The 21,869-nt window shown below is 36.8% G+C and overlaps 5 protein-coding genes and 1 long non-coding RNA gene across 7 annotated transcripts; 2 read left to right on the top strand and 4 right to left on the bottom strand.

Annotated features, from left to right (window-relative positions):
• Positions 1-261: 261 nt before the first annotated feature.
• Positions 262-3,324, bottom strand: LOC121792997 (chloroplastic import inner membrane translocase subunit HP30-2-like). The gene is made up of 6 exons (XM_042191169.1): positions 2,872-3,324; positions 1,973-2,088; positions 1,066-1,192; positions 709-857; positions 548-610; positions 262-479 (listed from the first exon to the last, which is right to left on the bottom strand). Exons 1-6 carry the CDS (start codon positions 3,166-3,168, stop codon positions 440-442), a joined length of 792 nt encoding a protein of 263 aa, XP_042047103.1. The 5' UTR covers positions 3,169-3,324; the 3' UTR covers positions 262-439.
• Positions 3,325-6,214: 2,890 nt separating this feature from the next.
• Positions 6,215-9,360, top strand: LOC121792996 (DNA-binding protein BIN4-like; the record flags this gene model as incomplete). The annotated part of the gene is given in 12 exon segments (XM_042191168.1): positions 6,215-6,350; positions 6,480-6,544; positions 6,799-7,072; positions 7,200-7,261; positions 7,355-7,408; positions 7,773-7,890; positions 8,126-8,172; positions 8,286-8,312; positions 8,401-8,476; positions 8,562-8,692; positions 9,105-9,146; positions 9,149-9,360. Coding segments are annotated over 12 exon segments (1,086 nt in total), but the record flags the coding sequence as incomplete, so codon positions are not given.
• Positions 9,361-9,779: 419 nt separating this feature from the next.
• LOC121767476 (pathogenesis-related thaumatin-like protein 3.5) lies at positions 9,780-11,412 on the bottom strand. The gene is made up of 3 exons (XM_042163750.1): positions 10,888-11,412; positions 10,148-10,415; positions 9,780-10,046 (listed from the first exon to the last, which is right to left on the bottom strand). The coding sequence occupies exons 1-3, from the start codon at positions 11,354-11,356 to the stop codon at positions 9,875-9,877; spliced, it is 909 nt and encodes a 302-aa protein (XP_042019684.1). The 5' UTR covers positions 11,357-11,412; the 3' UTR covers positions 9,780-9,874.
• Positions 11,413-12,331: 919 nt separating this feature from the next.
• Positions 12,332-15,637, bottom strand: LOC121792995. 2 transcript variants are annotated; one of them, XR_006048975.1, is made up of 4 exons: positions 15,524-15,637; positions 14,484-14,552; positions 12,968-13,213; positions 12,332-12,874 (listed from the first exon to the last, which is right to left on the bottom strand). It is a non-coding gene; the product is annotated as an uncharacterized LOC121792995 (long non-coding RNA). The 2 variants fall into 2 exon arrangements; XR_006048974.1 differs by lacking the exons at positions 14,484-14,552; positions 15,524-15,637 and having other exon boundaries at positions 12,968-14,048.
• Positions 15,638-18,334: 2,697 nt separating this feature from the next.
• On the top strand, positions 18,335-19,707 carry LOC121767466 (probable ribonuclease P/MRP protein subunit POP5). Its single transcript, XM_042163739.1, has 4 exons — positions 18,335-18,484; positions 18,728-18,912; positions 19,019-19,156; positions 19,420-19,707. Exons 2-4 carry the CDS (start codon positions 18,735-18,737, stop codon positions 19,566-19,568), a joined length of 465 nt encoding a protein of 154 aa, XP_042019673.1. The 5' UTR covers positions 18,335-18,484; positions 18,728-18,734; the 3' UTR covers positions 19,569-19,707.
• A 257-nt stretch (positions 19,708-19,964) lies between these two features.
• On the bottom strand, positions 19,965-21,684 carry LOC121780224 (F-box protein At5g07610-like). Its single transcript, XM_042177764.1, has 2 exons — positions 21,603-21,684; positions 19,965-20,710 (listed from the first exon to the last, which is right to left on the bottom strand). The coding sequence occupies exons 1-2, from the start codon at positions 21,682-21,684 to the stop codon at positions 19,965-19,967; spliced, it is 828 nt and encodes a 275-aa protein (XP_042033698.1).
• Positions 21,685-21,869: the final 185 nt, after the last annotated feature.

Genomic DNA, 21,869 nt, shown 5'->3' with positions numbered 1-21,869 from the left:
ATAATTAGGATGGAGTAACTAACTATTTGAACTAGAAGAAATTTAAATATAATACGTTTGTTAACTGATTCGGTTTTGCTTACTGGAAATTGGTTTTTCGCAGATGAAGACGAAAAATTTGGGAAAATATTTAGGCCCAAGTGCCCAACAACAAAATTATCGTCAAAAAGCTAGGCCCAAAAAATCTCAAATTTCACATCAAACCACACCAAACAAGGTTTATGATGTGGTGAAAATGAATCAAATCATGAAACCATTAAATAGACGTAGCTTTCAATTAAATCATTAATTTTCAAATTAAGATCTCAAATATAAAAAATCTACCACATAACATTGTCATGGAGCAAAATTCTCACCTTCTCTTTGTCTCTTAGGAAACTTACTATTCTCTAGCAACGCAATCGAATACCTTCGCAGGTAGTGTCGTTGTAGAAGTTCTTCAACGAGGCCCCTTTCGCCTGTCTTTGAACTCGGGCTCCCTGCTAACACTATATACGATCACAACTTTGAAATTTATAACATCAACAAAATTATTAGTAAGATTTACCTCTCTATGTGTTCCAGAATGAGCAATCTTGGTCCAGGAGGTATTTTCACATCTCTGAGAGCACTGAAATTTTTACCAAAGAGAAATGGCATAGTTGTTAAGCAAAGACGGCTCCACCTTCGTATTTCTAGAGTATTCTGGTGACACTTCAGAATTTTTACCTATCAGTTATCAATGGCAGTGTGGTATCTGTCAGCAGTCCTCTCTTAAAATTCTTCTCGTAGTTCTGCAGGCCAAGGTTGCTCAGCATCGATCTTGTTTTCACATAATTTAAATCTTCAGCAGGTGGTTGTGAAAACTTCTGTCCAATCTGTATAAACCAATACAAAGGGTCTCAGACTCTGTGGATAAGTGAAAATTTAGATTCCTAATGCCAAAATCCGATTTGTTTCTATGAATATTGAATAGATATTCTAATTCGAAGTCAGCATACCGGAGTAATGCCTCACTCGAAATGCTAGTTATAGTACAAATAGCAGGTGTACAAGGACAGGTTCATCAGAGTCGAGTTAAATCACCTGGAAAATTCCACCTTGAACAAGTGCAAAGAAAAGACCAGATGTAAGAGCATTTGCTGCTGGATTCGGGCCACCCATACCACTTACTAGCGAAAACAAAGCCCCAGATCCAAAAGCTGCAGCCATACTACAGTAAATAATATCAGAAAGTTAGTATTCACAACATCCGAGAGCAACACAAACATTATGGCTCAATTAAATGTTTAACTAACCAGAAAGCATCCAGGGCTAAAATTCAATTATTTCCCGTATCCCAGTTCTCATGATTAAGCTAACAATCTGAATTTTTCGACTCATGCTATGGGCAGGAGCTTAAGTGTGTAGCCCAAAAGATAATTTTCAATTTGCACAGAAGTAAGAGATAACTCAAGTATTTTCAAATGAACCTAAACTCACCAGTATAGCACACTATATAGTAAGGCAGATCAAAAGCTTCTACGCGTTATTCTCCTTATTGAGAGTGAGTATCATCAGTAAAGAAGAAGATTATTACAAATATGCAGCATCACTCTTTGAAATAAAGATTTTACCCCTAAACCCATGCTGACAATTCAAATAGCCATCTAAATAGATCTAAAATGAAGGCTTTAGAGAACTATATTAACTGCTAAATTTTTCATAATGAAAACACTTTTTTCTCAAACGCCATAACATTGATCACCAAAAACATCATCGGCATCTCAAACACGTTCAAAGTAAAATAGTTGAGTCCTCAAAGGAGGGAAGACGGTGAAGGCACACACCATTATTTGAATATATTTTATGTGTTGATCAATCTGGCAATTAACTGAGCTTGAAATATTATGCAGCAATTGTCAAAAGGCTAACTTTAAATTGTTTATATTTTCCAATTGCAGCTGCAGGAGAACTGAAGATACAAAGTCAGCAAAGTTCCACCAATCCATACCTGGTTTGAACATCATCCTTGCCTCTCAATCTTTTCATGACACACGAAATACCGGCATTTGCACCTGTCATGACAGCAAAGTTCCGAGCTTGTACGAACGGACCTCCAGCAAGAGCCTGAGTGTCAAAAATGAGGTATAAACATCACCCTTTAACACAAACATACTACTCAGCTGCTTAACCACAGCGAGTCTAGTTTAAAAAGCTTGCTAAAGCCTAGTAGGCATCAGAACCTTCGTCTAACTAGTTTAGTTGCTCGGCCTATGTTGGGGATTGGGAAATAATAAACATTGGTCAACAGTTCAAGACTATGTCTGGAGGCGCTGCCAAGCTATGGATATTTCACTAATGAGAAAATGGCGTACACTACAATTATAATGAGATGGGCTATTTATTAGCATGGAAAACCCCTAATAAGCAGAATCTTAGATCTCCCACCTGGAGCCAGACTGCATACGTGATCATAACTTCTAAACATCTTCCCGCATCTGCGCGGGAGTGTCATATCTTCAACTCAAGTTCCAAGAAAATTGAAGCTATACAAAGCTTCAATTTTTCTAAAGCAAAGAAAAAAGTCCTAAAAGCATAATACTGACTAGAATTCCTCCAAACCATGAGCTCTAATCCTTAGCTTACAACCATTATGTGCTGAAATAATCAGCAATTAACTTAATGCAATAAAACAACACCAAAACCATAAATTTACTGCAAAGGAATGAGGAAATGCAATATTTTCACAAACACACCAATAACCGAATCTCTTAATCCACGGAAAACAGAAAAATTAACAAAGTAGCGACAATATACGTGTGAAAACCATCAAACAAACTTATCAACAAGCAACAAACACTCCAACATTTATTTATTTAATTTCTAAAAAGTAAAAGAAATTAGGTTTACCTGAGCCTGCTTGAGCGACGCCATAGCATCTGGATTAAGGCTAGCAGCGTTCGGAGGAGGCATGAGGAGAGAGGAGCCGTCTCCGCCGGAGATAGTTCCCATGAAGGCGCCAATAGCGGCGCCTTGGGCAGCGCTGGTGACGGTGACGACGGCGGCCTCAACCGGGATAGACTGTTTCGCCAGCCACCCCTTGAACCTCAACTCGACCTCCTTCAGCTTGGCCTGCACCAAAGCCACCGGATTCTGCTGAGGATTCACCATCAATCCGCCGGCCTTCGTTGGAATTTCCACCGCCATGAATCCTTGCTAGCTTTCAACCTCAATTCGAGATTTAGCGTAGCCGATTCCTCAGAGCTTTCCGCTCGAATCTAGTGTGAATTTGCGAGAGGATTTTGGTGGATTGTGAGATTTTTGGAAGTTTTTATGGAGGCAGCTATGAATGAATTGGATAACACTGTACAGTAATTAATTCGTATTTTCATTTTGATCCCTAAAACTGTAATATTGCTAAAATAGGAATGCATGCATTACCAGATTTTATCTTTTTTCCCACAAAAAAAGTCCATAAAATAAAATAGGCCCAGTCCAGTATTTTGGGATCGGGCCGGATTGAGAAAAGGTCATTGGGCCGGGTTGAAATTTTCCTGGCACGCGGTTCAGAAACCATCGATTCTGGATTTCTGGTTCTTGTGTATGACAGCCTGAGAGGTGGAATCAAAACTTTATACTCTGTATTTAATGGAGTACTAGTATAACTTAACTTATATATAAAATTTAAATATTAAAATAAAATATAGAATAATATTGTACGGAGTAGGGGTATGATCTATTGCTAACTCTGATAACTTATCAACTCAATGTATTAAAAATGTTAACACGCTGACATTAATATGTCAACACATAATTTTGTTGATATTTCAATATATTGTGTTGACATTATATGTTAACATTTTTAACCTTATTGTGTTGACATTTTTAATACACATGAGTTATCAAAGTAAAGAATATAACACACCCCGTACGGAGTAAGAGTAATATTTACATTAATTTACTACTATATTAAATTTATTCAAGGCGGCATCACTCGCCCCTAGCAGACGTGGATGAATGCATATGAATCGGAGTGGGATCCTCTGTTGTGTTATTTAGCACAGCAACGCCTGCGGTCTCTAATGCAACATTAAAAAAATATATAAATATTTATTTTATTTTATATTATTCACTTGAATTTTTTATTATGATGTTTTTAGCAACAGGGGCTATTGTGCTAAATAGCATAACACATGATCCCCACCCATGTTAATCACATGTTTTTTTTTTGTTACAAGAGAAGAGCCAAAGCTCTAGGAGAACAAATGTTTAGGCAGCAACAGATCATGAAACAGCCTTACCTATCTTATCTAGCTGAAGTAGATGACCAATGTCTCCTGAAAGATCGTTTAACAGTCGAAAGATCTAGTGCATCTTCAAACCCCAATTAGCTATAAAGTATGCCACCCGATTTGTTTCGTGATAGACATGCTTAATTGAACGAATTGGCGATTAACTGACTCCCACTCTTACAAAATTTTAATTTGAATTATACTTATAATCGTGATTAATGGTTTACTCTCACTCTTATAAGATTTTAATTTCAATTATACTTATAGTCGTAATTAATGGTTTGAAATCGACACTCAATAATTTGACTCAGTTTATATAAGTATCTAAATTCAAACATTGATCCAATATTTGGTTCATATGGTCCAAGCTAGTTGTATTCCACTTGACTTGAACAAATAATTTCAAAATACATGGTCCTTATAAGGTAAAAATTCAAAATATTAGTATTAATAATTCAAAATATATTAATTTGTGTGATTATACATTTCCATTTATATTCGCTATAACAATTATAAACTTTAATGCATTGTACCAAAAAGTTAATATTTCCGTATTAAGGCAATTTTAGCATGTAGTTAGTTGGAAGTTGATAAAAAAAAGAGTAAAGGTCAATTTTAGTCTTAGACGTATAATCAAAATACGAATTTTGTCCAAAATATTCATTTTTTTGAAAAACAGGTTCATAACAAATGAAAATGTCGTCGAATTGGTCAACTTTTACGGTTCCGTAAAAATAATAAAGGTCAACGCTAATTGCATAGTGATATGACAATTAATTTTTTGATGGAACCATAAAAAAAGACCCACTCCGATAAGGATTTCATTTGTTATGAATATGTTTTTCAAAAAGTAAATATTTTTGACAAAATTGACCTTTATTTAAAAAAAATCACTAAGCATATTAATTTACGATTAATTTATGTTTGTAACTATCATTTCAATTAATTAGTTTAATTTGATCAGATCAAGTGATACTATCCAAATATTTTTTATTCTTTTATTACATTTTTATAAAATGGAAATACCACTTTTATTTTATTTTATAAAATTTCGTGACAGAAAAAAAAGAGTAGATTATTTTGAAAGTTGGAAGAAGAAGAAGAAGAACCAGGATAAAATATTTAAGACTGGTCAAATGGAAGAAGAGTCCCCCAAATTTGCTAATTTCCTTTCATTTTCAATCAGTGAGCTTCCACTGGAAGAAGGTATGCTGAATTAGGGTTTTGAAATTTGCTTTTTCTTCAATACATTGATAGATACACATTCAATGAGCGATTCCAGAGAAGAATCTCCCGATTGGTTCATTTCAGGTAATTTTCTGTTTTTGCAACTCTAACTGCGATATTTTTTCAGAATCCAGCAAATTATGATTCGTGCTTGCAGTTGAATGCGCTAGTTCGTCTTCGATTTCGTGAATTTTCACAATTTTTTAGGTGCTTTTTTATGTAATTCGCATTTCTATTATCTTTTTACTCTAAGTAAAATACTCGATATGCAAGTACTCATGGAGTTTCGAGCTAAATTTGCAATTTAAGCTGCTTGAGCTTTGGAAATGATTTCATCTGATCATTCATTGCTAACACTGAAGATTGTTATTGTTTTTCTTTATAGCCGCCAACTGAAACTACCATAGAATTGTCATCTGGATCGGTTTCGCCATTGGATCGAAGTCCAGTAAGCGATGACGAGGATAATGTCAACCTTAGTAGGTTGTTTAAAAAAGGAGCAACACAGGTATCAAATACTCCCTCCGCCCCCAATTAGGAGTCACTCTTTGACCGGACACGGGTTTTAAGGAAGTGTTTGAATGTGTGGTATAATAAATGGTGTTAGGTAGTGGAATGTGAGACCTCTTTGACTTTTAGGGTATTTTTGATGTCCAAATATAGTAAGTAAGAAGAGTGACTCTTAATCGGGGACGGACCGAAATGGAAAAGAGTGACTCTTAATTGAGGACTGAGGGAGTAGTAAGGATAGTGATGATGGAAAAGTGACTCTATCTGAGAGTCCTGTCAAAGGAAAGTCTCCCAAAAACACTAATAAAGCAAAGCAGACGACACCGAAGAAGAGGAAGCAAGATGATGACAGTGGAAGAGGTGGTTGTTTCTGTACCTTTTCAATAAATAAGTAGCTATCGCGCCCTTCGACTGCTGTGTTCATCCATGGAACAAAAAAGATATAGCGTTTGGTTCTTTATAGTGATTTCATGGTTTCTGGTTATGCAGGAAAGAGGGCTAAAGGAAAGGACGGAAGTGGGGGTAAGACACCTGAAAATCTTGGGAAGTATCGTGTAAGCATCACTTTCATTGAACTTCTGTCAGCACTCAAGGATCTGAAGAGGATTGAGATAATATTTTATTTGTAATCATTCATAAACTAAAACTTAAACCGTTTTGAGATTGGTTTTGAAGACTGCCAGTGTACCTAAGGAACTGCTCTTAAAGTTGTTGTGCATAGTTTATTGCATATTTATTTGGTACTGCATTGAGTCATTTATATTTTACTTGGGGTCCCCGTGCAGCAGTCTAAAATTTTCTTAAACAGGGAGAGAATACTTCCATCTGGTCATTATCTTCAGATTCTGAGTCTGCTCCAGATGCCAGGCCCGTTAAAAAGTTCAAGCCTAATGTGAAAAAACTTTCTGCAAGTAAAGATTTCAATCCAGAAGATAAAAAGGAAGATTATGACAGTCTCCTTGACCATGATTTAGAATCACTAAAGAATCAAGCCCCACAGGTTAAATCTCCGGTGGAAAACCTGGAAAAAGTGGATGAGAAATCATCCAAGGAGATGGATACGGATATCAATATGAAGGGAGGTAAATAGCCAAATTATCATTTTACGAAGAATGTGGACAGCATCTTTAATAAATATAGAACCACTCATTAGTTCGACCTCTATGTCACTCCTCCATCTAAATCTTTTTCATCATCTAATTTTTGTAGATGATGATGATAAAGATAACGTTATGAAGGAAGATGTCTCTGGGAAGCGTTCTGGACACCAGGTTAGAAGCTTAAGTGTGTAGTTATTACTAAGTAGCTAACCCTTGTTTGTACAATGATTTCTGACAAAAAGGCTTGTCATCCAACTAATGCAGGTATCCTCTTCAAGGGTGCCATTATTTCTCTCAGATAAAGTTCAGCGTTCAAAGGTTACTTAATCATCCCTCACACCCTTTAGAAGATCATGTTGGAATTTAATTTTTTTCCATGGTTCACTGTGATTATTAAAAAATTTAATGGCCTCTGATCACTTGCTGCATGTGTCTGTTGCATTCTAACGGACAACAATTATATGGCTGAATTATTTATTAATAACTGAATATATACAACACTTCATGTTCCCATTTCATTTCCTGTTTGCGTACTAGATAATACGCCTTAACGGGAATTTTCTATTCATATACATTTTCACCAGTCATTTATCTATATCTTTTAAAATATACATGCTGCTTTATTGTTTTCCTGATGGATAGAATGACACTACGTGCCATGTGGCACCTTTTTTATTTGTAGGCTCTTGTTGAGTGTGATGGTGATTCCATAGATTTGAGTGGTGATGTGGGTTCCGTTGGAAGGGTAGTAATTGCTGATGATTCATCCAAAAAACATGAGATGCTCTTGGATTTAAAAGGTATGATGTGACTTGATTCTTGTATATCAATGAATACTTAAACCTCGTCCCTCAGTATATAATTAGCTTTTGGATTCGAATAAGCCATTTCTATGTTTACAACAACACTAAAACTCCTGTTCTGCAACATCATTAATTTAACAGGCTCAAATTCAGGATGAATCATGCTTATTGCTAACCCGATTTTAAATTCAGGATATTGTCAGTTCTAAGGTTCTTCATTTTCTTATTCCAAGAACCATATACAAAACAACAATAGTTCCATCAAGGACATTCTGTGTGGTACTCCATCCGTCACGAACTCCTCCCCATAGTCCCCAACTTAAATACTCTTAGCTTGTTAACTTTTGCTCGTCATTTTTAAGCTCGACTCTCACAACGTATTTTATTTCCAGGTAAGCTTTAACCAATCAGAAGCAAAGGTTTGTAAGAATTTTGCTCGCTTTTCATCAAAGGTTGCCCAAATGGAAAGATATGTATAGTTAATGATTTTTAGTCATCTTTGATCAGATAGAAGCTATTATGAATGACTACATTCAGTTGAAACCACAATCCAACGTTTATGAATCCGAAACTATGGTTGAAGGTTAGTTGTTTATTTCATATCTAGCTATACTATTTATATGCATCTTATGAACTGTTTGTTAAAATACTTTTTTGTGAACGGCTAGGGACATTGGACAGTTTCTCGTTTGATTCGGACGAAGAAGCTGACAAACCCGTGGTTGAAGCTGATCAACAAGAGGCTGGTGAGGAACAACCAGCAGATGAAAAAACCAAGAAAAAAACTGAAAAAAAACCGGTGTGGTTGCTATTACACACACACACACACACACATATATATATATATATATATAGGAAAATGATCAATACAAAACTTGATCTCAATACAAAATCCAGACTAAATCCTGGCCATGAGATTTGACAATCCAATGGTCAATAATTAAACAAAAACACGGAGGGTCATTGTAAAGCAGTTTTAGGTCATATTATAAACTTTGGGTTTGAGGTCATGTTAAGATCATTTCATGTCATCCTTACTATAATGACGTAAAAATAAGCTTACAATGACCTAAAAATGACTTTTGTATGCTTGGTTCTGCATTTTTGTATTAAGAATGGTTTTGCATGGATCAAAACCCTATATATATATGTATATGTAATATTCTAAAATTATTTTGGTTACATTGTGATTTGTATGAATCTTGATTTAGGGGAAGAAAAAGGGAAAACCAACAGGAGACAAGCCGGCCACAAGAAAGCGATGAAAAAGAAACCTCAAGTTTCAAAAAAGGGCAAAACCAAGAAATGAGGCATATTTGATGCTATTTTTTTTTATTCTCTCCTTTGATTAGATGCGCTTTTCTTAGCCACAGTTTGTAGGGTTTTTCTCATTAAAGGACCACAGCCGGTATTGTAAAAGTGATAATGAGAAGAATATATATTTAATACTTCATCCTTCCACAGTTACTTGTCGTACTTTGACTTGACTCGGGTTTTAAGATAAATAAAGAAAAGTTGGTGGAAAAAGTAGTGGGATATGAATGTATTTTTATATCTTATTTTTTATAATAAAACGTGAGTGAAATAGAGTAAGTAGAATATGAAGTCTATTTATGAAAAATACTGTGAAATGTGATATACTATGTATGATGTATTCGATGATGGGTCGATTAGGAAATACGGAGTATGAGACATGTAGTTGTTGACGGAATGGAGTGTAAAAATATGACTCACTTTTTTACTTAAATTCGTTCACATTTTAAAAAACTTGTCTCGATTTCCAATAGAACATTTTTAATGTGAGGGATATATTTTATTATCTATATTTGCCAATAATCAGGTAAAAATCTACCAAAATTTCCACAATCAAAATATTTACAAGCAAATCAAAAAGTTAAGACTGAATATGATTGATATGTAATCTTTAATTTTTTTTTTCTTGTCACGTGGTGACAATTATCTATAGATAATGATGAAATTATCAAACATGCCAATAACATAAAGCAAACAAGATAACATAAGTAATCAATATTTGGTAAGATCTATCTATCATAGTCAGAGTCCTAGACGATGAAGATGACACATCCCTAGATACATTGCTAGTTCTTCTTTCTTCAACAGGATTTTCCAATCCACCATCTATTATCCTCATCCTGTATCACAAATATTTAATTTGACTTGGATCAATTTGGTTAAAAAAAATTGAAAGCTCAATAATGTCATAAAAAAGTGTGACCAAAATTTAGGACATTACCCACTATTAGGGCAAAATACTATGTTGTAGACTGAGGCCTTGCATGTGAAGGTGCTGGTTCCATCATCAAATGCATAGCTGTACGCTCTTGGACAAGCTCTCTTGAAGATCCCGGAATAGAAAGACGGCTGGCACGTCGTCGGGTTGGCGAACTCCCCGCTGCAGCAGTACTGATCGAGCCCGAACGCCCCGCACGCGCTCTTGCATGCCACCACGCCGCCACCTTCGCCCCCCTCGCTCCCGATCACCTGGAGCTCTTTAGGGCAACCTGCGAGTTCGTTTTAGTTGATTTTGGTAAGAAATCGACACAAGTAATCACGAGAGCATGAACTGTTTACCCAGATTGATATGATGTGTATCTTGTGGGCAATGTCAAACCAGAGATTTCAGGTTGTAAAAAATATGCTAGCGAACTCAAGTCCTATCCACAATACAGATTTGATTGGGTCTAAACATAAACTGCACTGATCCCAAGAAGCGACAATTTGATCGATATGGCCGTTGACTGATTTACTTCCTTTCAGGCTCTATACTTAACAATTTTGACTATTTGTACCTTCTAACTTATAAGTTCGTATGAGATGGCGGACGTAGAAAAAAATGATCAGAGGACTTCGCCGATTTATTTATTAATTATTTTTTCGCTAAAGAATTACTGCATGAGGTTTTCTAGTTTATGTAGGGAGGGCTCCAGCCCACCCTAACCCTCCTATGTTTTTTTTAGTTTGTTCATCAATTACCCATGTTGATGTCTTGTATGCATCCGGTGGCGTTGCATCCGCCGCGCCGAGGAGCGGCGGCCAGTGGCAGGTTGTAGCCGTCTACGATGCTGACGTCGTAGAAGTCCTTCTGGTCCCCGACCCCGAGGGTTATCTCGAAGAGGGACGCCGGCGGCGTGGCGCCCATGCCATTGCATTCGAGCCTACCGCCGCAGTCTCCGGTCTGGCAAGAGCCAGAACCGGTGGCATCAAACGTGCAGCCGGTCCTGGCCCACATCCGGCCAGACCATCCGGGAGTGGCGGGAACCGTGATGCTCTGGCCGGAATCCAGCTGGAAGCCCGTGGTGGGGAGCGGCGGGGTCCCCGAGCCGGACAGCGTCCCGGGCCATATGGTGAAGGGGCAGCTGTTGGTTACGACGAATGTGCAAGCGAAAGAGGTGGTGAAGAAGGTGGAAATTGCTAAAGAAACGAGAAGCGCCGGAGATGCCATGATCCGTTGATGGGATGGGTTTATGCTATTTGTACCTTGAGGAATTTCGACATTGCCTTGCAGAATTCATCAGCCGCAGGATTGTGGATTTGGGTTTAGCATTTCTTGAATTTTGGATGCCCTCAACCACAAGAAATTCCTTGCTTTGAGCATTTTAGCGGTGCAGTTTTGAAAAATACAAGTTGCGTGGTTAAAATTCAATATAGGAGTACTAGTACTTTTTTTTCTCAAAATTAAAAAACTATGTATAATAGTCATTTAAATCACAAAATTTGGTCATATTCTGGTATGTCTCGATGAACTTAGAAATTGGAATAAATACGAAGTTTCAGTTTTTCTCAATTGTCTCATCCATGCACAAAATATCGTCTTTTAACGATATTCAAAATGACATGTTTCATTTAATAAATATTTTTTTATTATATTCTCATTTCTCTTTTTATTTTATTGGAATATTGTCGTTTTTAACATCTCAAAAAAATGTTGATTTGTGCAAAAAATTAAACCTTTATGATTTGATATTCCAATATCAAAGTTCATGAGATAAACCCGAATTTGATCAAACTTCGTGATTTAAATGACTATAATCCCTCAAAACAAAATGAATTGCCATTCCTATTATTGTATACACATTGAAGTTACGATGTTGAATCATGACCATCGAATAATTATATCGAGAAGTACATAACTACAGAATTGAAACATAGGCAGATTTCTAGCATTGCCAATTTCCCATAATACCTTTTCTTGGGCGACATAACATATTGGAAAAACAAGGAACGAACCCACGAATTCTGGAATTCGATAATTTTCTTATTAATCTCCAATAATGATAATCACACTCAAAACATATTTCAAACAAGAAAAGTTCAAAACGTCAATTACCATACTAATCACTCTCAGACACAGGAAACTACAAGATTGCTTTAAAATTTAGAGAGATAGGGGTTGGTTGGTTTTCACCAACTCAATGACTTCTAGAAAGCTAAATCATTTTGATACCAAAAAAGATCAAATACTATAACATACAACAAATCCCACCTAACAATGGATGAGGAGGGGCAGCATTAAACTAAACCACCAAAAATATAAACAATGACTTCCAAAAATATGTCAGTCTACAAACTACATTAAAAATTGTTTTACCAAGTCCATATTAAACTAATCTGACAAAAAACTGTACTACAAGTTTTTATATTACAACGGTGAAGAAAGATGCACTTCACCACCAATCACATGGCCCGATAACGGTCACGAGCATCAGCTCCGGCACGTGCACGACAAAGTCCAAGATACTCAGTACTGGAGATGATTATGCTTTTTTCTTTGAATAGATATTCATAATCAAACTAGTAGTGCTAGGATATCTAAAATGTTGGGTTGGGCAGAACAACATGTTGCAAGCTGGTCTTTATCACAATTCACAATCTGTCCCCCGTTCTGCGGATAAAATCTACGATCCACCTACCAAAAAATACCATGCTTCTTCATAGGGCGTGAATCAAAGGGCAAGACAATCTGAGGATTCCCGGGAGGAACGAAAATCAGCAACAGGGATCACTAATTCAAGATTGATTCTCTATCATGGCTAGTTCGGGGCAGAAGATGTACCTTAAAGAGGAAAGCTCAGACCAGTAGGTTTTATGATCCCCGAATGCTGGAAATATGCATTCATGGCTCAGTTCCTCAACGCTTGCCACAAAAATACGGAATGTTCAGAGTAAGGCCTGGAAATGAATGGCCTCTATCAGTTTGTTCCAGCCCTTGATCCACCCCATGAACTGGATAGTTACGAGTAGGTAATGGCATTTCTGCTGCTGTCCCTGAGCTGCAACTGCTGGAGGAGCGACTCATTTCCTGCACGAAGAGAAACCAAGAGTCTATTAATGAAGGTTTCCAAAAATCCAGAACACATTGCACTATAGAATCATTCATCAAGACATCAAACTATATTTGAACTCTCTCGAGTGGCATACACTTCAAGCTCCTGCAAAAGCAACATCATTTTAGGAACTGATGTACAGAAACCATAATAGAAGCACAAAAGTAGAAATAAATGAAACAATAGAATTGATTAAAGCCTCCCTTTTCGAACTGCAACACAAAATAAAAATCAGGTAAATATTCATGCAGGTATTTTTCACCAAATAACAAGATCTTCCTGTCCTGAAGCACAAACATCCTCCTTAAAGTTACAGGAAAGTTACAATCATCTCAATACTAATCACTATGCTAAATATACAAAAAATCGAACCACTGAATGAAAATAAACTTCTTCCACAAGACCTGCTCATTGCTTTCAATGAAGGCGATAGAGTCATTACAATAAACCACAGTAAAAATGAAAATGATTAGTAACAGGAGGAGAGATGCAGTTAGCAGAGCACCATCAAATAGAACAGTAAAGTTTAATAGAACCCTGTCTCATAGTCTTCAAGATGCCGTGCAATAAAATGCATCGAGCTTCATCATAGTTCACAAGATATAGTATCATAAACTTCCTAATAGTTAAGAGTCTTAGCTACAACTCCAATAAAGGAAAGTTAAACATAACGCTTCCTACATAAAAGGCAATACAATGAAGTCTGCCACTTAGGTACTTGATGAGTTCTTTAGTCCTCGACTTATACTAGGAAAAGAGCAAGATCTAAAGGGGAAAGGGTAAGGATGGATATGAAACAAGAAGTTATAACGCCTAGTTCGTATCCATGCCATCACCAATCGGACTGCAGATGGGACCAACAGTCGTGAAGGGCCTCTCGAATGGTGAGGGGTGGCACTGTGCATCCCTTCTGCGCTTAAAAGAACAAGAATCAGTTGAGGAACCCTCAGCATCAAGCTTCCTTCGGACACCTCTGACAGCTTGTTGCTCAACCAGTGTTAGAGGAAAAACCTGTTTGCTCACTCTGCAGAGGGAGCTATGATTATCATACACAATCCTCTGATTACAGTTTTTATCACAAACATGTGTCAGCCCAGTTAGCTTGCAGCGGAACATGTTCCCAAACAAATTCTCGTTCTCACATTTCCAGTCACATTTGTGAACTGGATTAGGCCCATCTTGGCCTAGAATACTTGACAAGTAAATAACATTGGAATGAACAGCTACCACAGATTTTCCAAATACCTCCATTGCTTCTTTTCAGAAAAATGTTAACCCTTCAATCCCAAACTCCCAACTCCAGACTTCGATGCTCTGCATACCCAAAAGTGAAGATATATTAATTCTGAAGCTGGGAAAGTAAGGGGCATTTCAAGACTTATATGGAGTGTTCACATGAGAATGAAGCTTGGTGGCAACAGTACGATGCAATTTTGTTTGGCAAAACTTTCATAAAATTTCGTGAACTTTTTCCCAACTCATCAGTCTCCATTGTTTCTTGTTAAACAATCCCTATGCACAACTAATAAGATACAGTAACTGAGCTATCGCTGATGCACCAAAATGCTTGATAAAATAGCATTTGGCACATAGCATTTAGCTTCATTTCACCATCATCTGACAACAATATTATATTACATGATCCTCTCAGCAATTCCAAAATTCAAAACAGAAAAAAAAAATCCACACAAAACTGCAGAAGATCCATCAAATTCGATGATGTGGCAGACAGATTAATCTCCCCCCCCCCCCCCCCCCCACACACACATCTAATGTGGAGGAACCATAAATTATATGCTAAGTAACCACAGGCTTACATTTTCCCACCTAAAATTCCACAAACTCATCCAGGCAAAAATTAACCTACACGTTTATCAGTACCGAAAGAGATTTTCGTGAAGAACATAACAGATACATACAAAAGCTGATACAATCATCGCCTACGATTCTGCAATCGCATACATTAATTAGGCACGTGTATAAACGAGTATATACACGAACCTCACATAAACTCCACAGTCCACACCGAAGACATTCTCACCTAATTTCCCTTTGAATTAATGCGAGATAACTAAAATTCCTTCACTCAATTCCACCAATTTTCAACGTCTATGCAACGTAGACAAAAATTGCAACCAGATCTATGTAAAAACGAGAATCGCAACACGAATTGACGGATAACATTCCATCCATGCAGCACGCGCTCATACACAGTAGAAATGCCCAGCTCAAACGCAAAATTGCCGTAAAATTGAAGGAAAAATTCGAGGAAACAGGAAACTTACACAGTGAAGAACACGACGGAACAGCAACCAACACCACCTAATCCTTTCTTCAGCTCAAAATTACGAAGACAATGGGCAACAATGCGAAGAGGGTGTGAAGCTATTTATAGAGAGAGGAAGGAGTGATCCCATTTCCTATTTTCTTGTAGATTATACAGTAAATGCTCACTTAGCCCTTCAATTATAGCCTTTTTGCACTCTTGCCCCTGTCATTTAATTAAATGCTTTAGCCTCCCAATAAATCGAACGCCTATTTATTTTGATAATTTTAAAAATATAGTACTTCTTCCCTACATGAACAAATGTCACATTTTAGATAGACATAAATTTTAAGTATGTGGGTAGAATGAAATTCTAATTTTATATACTCCATCAGTCCATGGAAAATAGTTTGAATAGTAAACCACACAAATTTTAATATGCAATTTGTAAAGTGTAGTACAACTAATAAATAATTAGATGTATAAGAATAATAAATTATCAGAAAATTTGCCTTAGTAGATATTGAGTAATTTTGATGGACAAACCAAAAATAAAATATAATAACTAATAAAATATGAGTGAAATGAGTTAGGGTAATTTGATATTCATTCAAAAAAAAATAGTACTCCTGCTCCATAAAAGCAAATTAAGACATTTATAGTGGACATCTCAAAATAACAATATGAGATATTTAATAATGAACGTATAGAGTATTTTTGTGATGTTGATGTGCTAAACCAAAAGTTGAGCAACTTAAGAGGTGTAGTTGAGTAGTAGAGACTCATCCATCCTTAACCAAAAGCCAACAAATTTATCATTGGCTTTGGATTCAAAGCAATTTTAAATATTTGGGCTAGCTATTTCATTATCTTGAATGCCTACAAATCAACAAGGCCTAGTCAATGAGAAGGTCGAAAGTTGTGAAAATAAGAGGACTAAAGAAGATGAAAAAAATATTTTAGGGCACAAAAGAGAAATAGGTAAAAGCAAAGGTGTGGGGTGCAAATATGGCATTGACTTAGTAAATATGGGTATGAATGAGGAGCAACCCACTTTTAGTGCAAATTTAGATGAAATTCAACTGAAATGCAGACAAATTTAGTGTTGCTCTCTCTAGCATAAAATGTGGTAGAGGGAGGTAATGTGAATCCCATTACGCGCTCTTCTCTTACATATCCACATAGAATCCGCCCACGCGCTCTTGTATGTTTTTTTTTTCTTTTTTTCTTTAAAAGGGGATTAACGATCAACCCCTGAAGTGACTCGGACCCCGATCCCGGCCTAACGGTCGGAGGTGAAACGTCTTACCACTGAGGCGCGCTTCGTTGTCTTGGAGGGGACCAGCGGGTCCACCTGCCAGTGAACTCATCACCCCCCAGGGGAAATAAATCCCCAAGATGGGCTGCTCCTGGGTTCAGGCCAGTGAACTCATCACTCCCAGGGGAAATAAATTCCCAAGATGCGCCTCCCAGGGATCGAACACAGGCCAGTGAACTCATCACTCCCAGGGGAAATAAATTCCCAAGATGCGTCTCCCAGGGATCGAACACGTGACCTCTAGGATGACGCGGTATCCTTGCCCCCTTCTCAACCACTTGAGCTAAGGGGCTTGGATCACGCGCTATTGTATGTTGCTTCTGCAGAAATTGCAAAATACTTTTAAAACCTTAAAAACTATTAATGGGCTGGCTTATGGAAAAAAATAATAAAACTTGTCGCGCTCCAAATTCAGGCCTTTCCCAATATGTTGGACTAATGGAAATAAATAAATTGAAAATTCTAATTATTAGTATTTTATAATCCCTAACTTGCAAACCTTCATTTTCCATAAATAGATACTCTATTATAATGTTAATACGTGTGTGTTTTTGAATTCGTAATGATAAAAAATGATAGTTATTGTATTTCAACAATTGCATATAATGAAGTCTGTTGCACTGATGAAAAAAAAATGTTACGTGGCATAATCAAGGCGATTCATCATTCTAATATAAACACTATAATTTGACCTTAATTTTCATATATATACATGCATACTAAAACTTAATGCTAACTAAATCTCGTGCCTAGCCTAAAATGGCAGAACGCACAATAAGCCACTTTATATTATGCTAATTATTTTAAATTAGCATCACTATCATTTCATCTACATTTTAATATTATTCATTTTATGTTACATAGGAGTAGTATTTAATTTGATTTTACTATCATAAAATTTATTATTAAAAAACTAATCTTACTTTATTATTTTATCTAATTCGGTATGTTTTTTCTAGGCTTATGAGTTTCTATTACAATCCCTCATTCATAGACTCAGGCCCAGGCCCAATTGCTTATTTACTTTGAGCTGATTTCGGTGTTTCATTAACTTGACTTCTCACTTTTAGCCTTTGATGTGCGGAAAAATCCTTTAGAAAGAAGATAATTTACTAATCAGACATTAAGAAATCATCGAACTTAAAAAGAATTGCATATATTCTATGTGGGGGGTCTTTTTATTCATCGCCCTTTTCTTAGAGAAATTTATAAAGTTATCGTGCACGAATTAAATCATGAGATTTGATTAATTGCGTTCATCAACCCAATAAATTAATTACTTCGAATTAATTATACTGTAAATTTTAAAAAAAGCAGTAAATTAATCAATCGGTCTCGTCAACTAATTACCTTCGGCATAACATTTATTAAAACCCAATTAACCCAAATGCTTAATTTAAAATACTTCTTAGCCCAAGTATTTAATTTAATCCATAACTATTCTAAAACAGAAAGAACTAGTCTAGTCCACTTAAAATTATTAGGCCCAAAACAATTAAGAATTTCCCGACTAAAAATCCCCAAAATTAAAATCAGAGCACCCTAATTCCCTATCTCCTCTCTGTCGACTTCTCACCGGAAACCGCGCAGACACCGCCGTCCGTCTTGCCTGCGCCGCCTCGTAGTCGGCCTTTCCCTTTCATCTCTGGTCATCTCGCCACGGTACTCTCTCTCGATCAATTCAAGTATTCTGATCTTATTGTTTATTGGTTTTGTTAGTAAAGATTCTGCATATTGTTGCTACTGTTAGGTTTGTAAATGAGTGGTCGAGCTTGCGTATTGGCCATTGTTTAATGTTCAGTGCACACGCATTTATTTATTTTGAGCTGATTTTGGTTTGTGTATTGAGTCAAAATTCCTTTTGTGTGTGTGTGAAATCTGACGTTGATTTAACTCTTGATGAAGAAACACCATGGTAGGGTTTAAGAATAGGTACTTGATAATGGAGGTTTTTCTGGACCCAAATAAAGAATTTTCGGTGGATGAACCTATTAGGATCACTTCTAAGAATTTATGGGAAGCAATTGTAAAAAGCATTCTTGTGAACTTTGGGGAATGTGGTCTAGCGTCGGCCACAAATTCTTCTAAAGGTGAGACTGTTACTTTGATGTATCCATATCACTTTATCTGTAGAACAGTAGAACTTATCGATGTTTTGTTTATGTAGAACTTAACGTGTGTTTTTTTCGCCTGCAGTGAAGTATGTGAATCCAACTACAAAACATGTCATCGTTAGAACTTCAAGAGAGGACTACCAGAAAGTTTGGGCTGCAATTACAATGATTAAGAGTGTGGGGCATTGTCCTGTGGTTTTCAACCTCCTTGACCTTAGTGGTAAACCCTTTTACTTCATTTTTTCTTATCTCTAAGTCTTACTGGTTTGTTTTTTCCAAATACCAACCAGCCTTTTGCTGTGGTAAAGGCTTAAGAGTTATGCATTCTTTAAGTATTATATGGATATACCCCTAAAAGTTTGATTTTATGTGGTAGGTAGGTTTAATATGTTGATTTTTATGCAGTCTTTGTTTTCATATGTAGATGCTCGGTTATAGTTACATACACTACGAAAAAAAATCATTTCAAAATTTATTTTTTAGGAAGCATCAAGGCTTGCAAAACTGCTGCTCTGAAGCTTGAGGAGTTGAAATTTGAACAGTACAAGTTATCAGCCGGTGACCGCCTCACAGCCAATGCTCATAAGGAGATGCAAAACTGCCTTGCAACTCTCAAACTCTTGGAACATTAGTACTAAATTTATGCTTAGATAGATGTGAGGCTAAGTAGTAGACAACAGATAGATTATTTCCTTCTTTGTGGAACATATTTTTTCAGTGTATTAGTGGAATTTTTAATACTCCATTATTGAAACACATTTCGTAATTAAACTGCATTTAATGTTTCACGCGGAATGATTGTTTGTGAAATCAATGACCTCCTTTTAGATAATAGTAATTCTTTTCTGTAATCCATATTCTTGAAACTAATTGCCTCTGTGTAGGTGAAATGTTTGCCATTGTTATACAAGATTCTGTTTCAACAGTCATACTTTAACTAAACAGGAGCTAGAGTTTCACCAAAGTGGAAAACATCTCTGGAATCGAACTGCACAGAATCTTCCTGGTAGAATGGCTGGTTTGTCAAATCAACGATCTCCTCGGATCTCTTGTCGAGAAAACTGTACAAGGTAATCTTTCCAGGGACATGAGTGAGCATAGTGCAACTCTACCATTCCCGGAAGCTGCCCAACATCATCATGATACTTCAGTAGCCACTGAGAATAATCTTCCTGCAGTTCATAAACTTCTATTGATTTGTCACCAAGGTGCGACACTATGATGATATGATAGAGAAGACCGTTTGATTCTTGGAGTTGACAGTGACAAGCCACCCCTCCTCTACCTCCATGCCAAGGAACTTGAGCATGAGGTAAATTTCCAACGACATTTTTGTTTATATTATAGTATATATGAGTGTGAGGATAGTTATCCCCGTGAATCACGTTGTTGCAGTGTACTCCATTAGAGAAGTTTGCTCCTGTAGGAGCTGTAAGCTGCTCCAAGCATACCCTCCAAGTGAAGCTCTGACAGTTGGAGGTCCGACAATGTCTCTCACGTGCAGAAGGGGGCTTCATTTTAGCCCTGACACACATGATCTTGTAATGAGGCGATTTTGAAGTATCAAATGCTAAGGTAAGCCCAATAATCTTCTTGAAATCCTCACTATCAGTAAGGCTGATGGTTCTTGATTGTTTTGTGGTTGAATTATAAACATGGTACTCCACCGGATCTGGATGGACAGACTGCAGCAGCAGCAGCCCGTTGCATAAATTCAAGATTTTTGAGTTTGGAACGGTGACACTGTAAGGTACGAGCTTATGGCTACTGGAAACTGGATTGAAGCAAAAGCAGTGTGAGGTATGAGTTCGAAGGATGAGAGAGGGCAGTGGTTTCGGGTGGCGGAGAGTATGGAGATGGCAGAACTGCTGCGCAGAGATGATTGAGAGCAAATGCTTGCAAGTTGCGACTAATTTGAATCGGGTTATAGAGATTTCGCAGGCAGATGAAGAAGAATTACGACCACCACATCATTTAAATATGGAGCAGCATTCTTTCTTACTGTATCTGCAAAATTTGTCCAAATCTTATGATTCCTTACACAACCTGAATCAAGAAATATTTAGGAAAGACTGTTAGGGGGTGTGGGAAAGAGGTACGATGTTACGAAAGCGTTTATGTATAAAAAAGGAAAGAGGTACGATGTTATGAAAGCGTTTGTTTATAAAGTTAATTTCGTCGCTATTTTAAGGGCTTGGGAACCCATCATATCAAAGAGCATTGTACATGTTTTGTCGAGGAAGCTATAAGCACTTATGATACACAACAATGCTCATCTTTGCGTCGTTTGATCCCGTAATGAAGCTCAATAACTGCGTACGATCAGTAAATGGGGAGTGGCATTCATGCGGACTGATCGTTTCCACTTTTTCTCACTCACCGGGAATCGGATTTGAGAAAGTGAATATACTACGGTCATCTACGCGGAACGTAGATCGACGCCATATTATTTAATTTCCAAAAATTAAATGTCTCGTCATATTTATTATTGGTCAAATTTCGTTGACCGGACATCTTAAATTCAAGATTCCAATAACACGAACTTGAAACCAAATCCTAATAGTAGTACAAGTTTTAGTAAATCTCAAACATTAGAATGCATGCTGCCAAATCAAATGCATAAGCAGTCAATTGAAGCTTAATAGTCACCTGAGCTTGTCGATTACAAATCCGCCGGAGATTGCCGGAGAGATCGACGGTGCCGGCGAAAGTCAATGTCAAAGCGAGAGATTTAAGGGAGAGATGCATTTATATTTTGATATTTTATCAGTAAAATTCGAATCTTTCAACAAATCATTTGTTTGACTCTCAGCTTGTTTTCAAGAGCATATTGAATTCGTAAAATAAAAATAATTATAGTTAAAAAGAGAAAATAGAAAATGAAATTTAAAATATAATACTCCTTTCTTGACACAGTTTCATTTTTAGTTTGT

This window comes from Salvia splendens, chromosome 2 (genome assembly GCF_004379255.2).
Source record: "Salvia splendens isolate huo1 chromosome 2, SspV2, whole genome shotgun sequence".
In the NCBI taxonomy this organism is placed as follows: Eukaryota; Viridiplantae; Streptophyta; class Magnoliopsida; order Lamiales; family Lamiaceae; genus Salvia; species Salvia splendens.
This window is presented reverse-complemented; position numbering and strand designations above follow the sequence as displayed.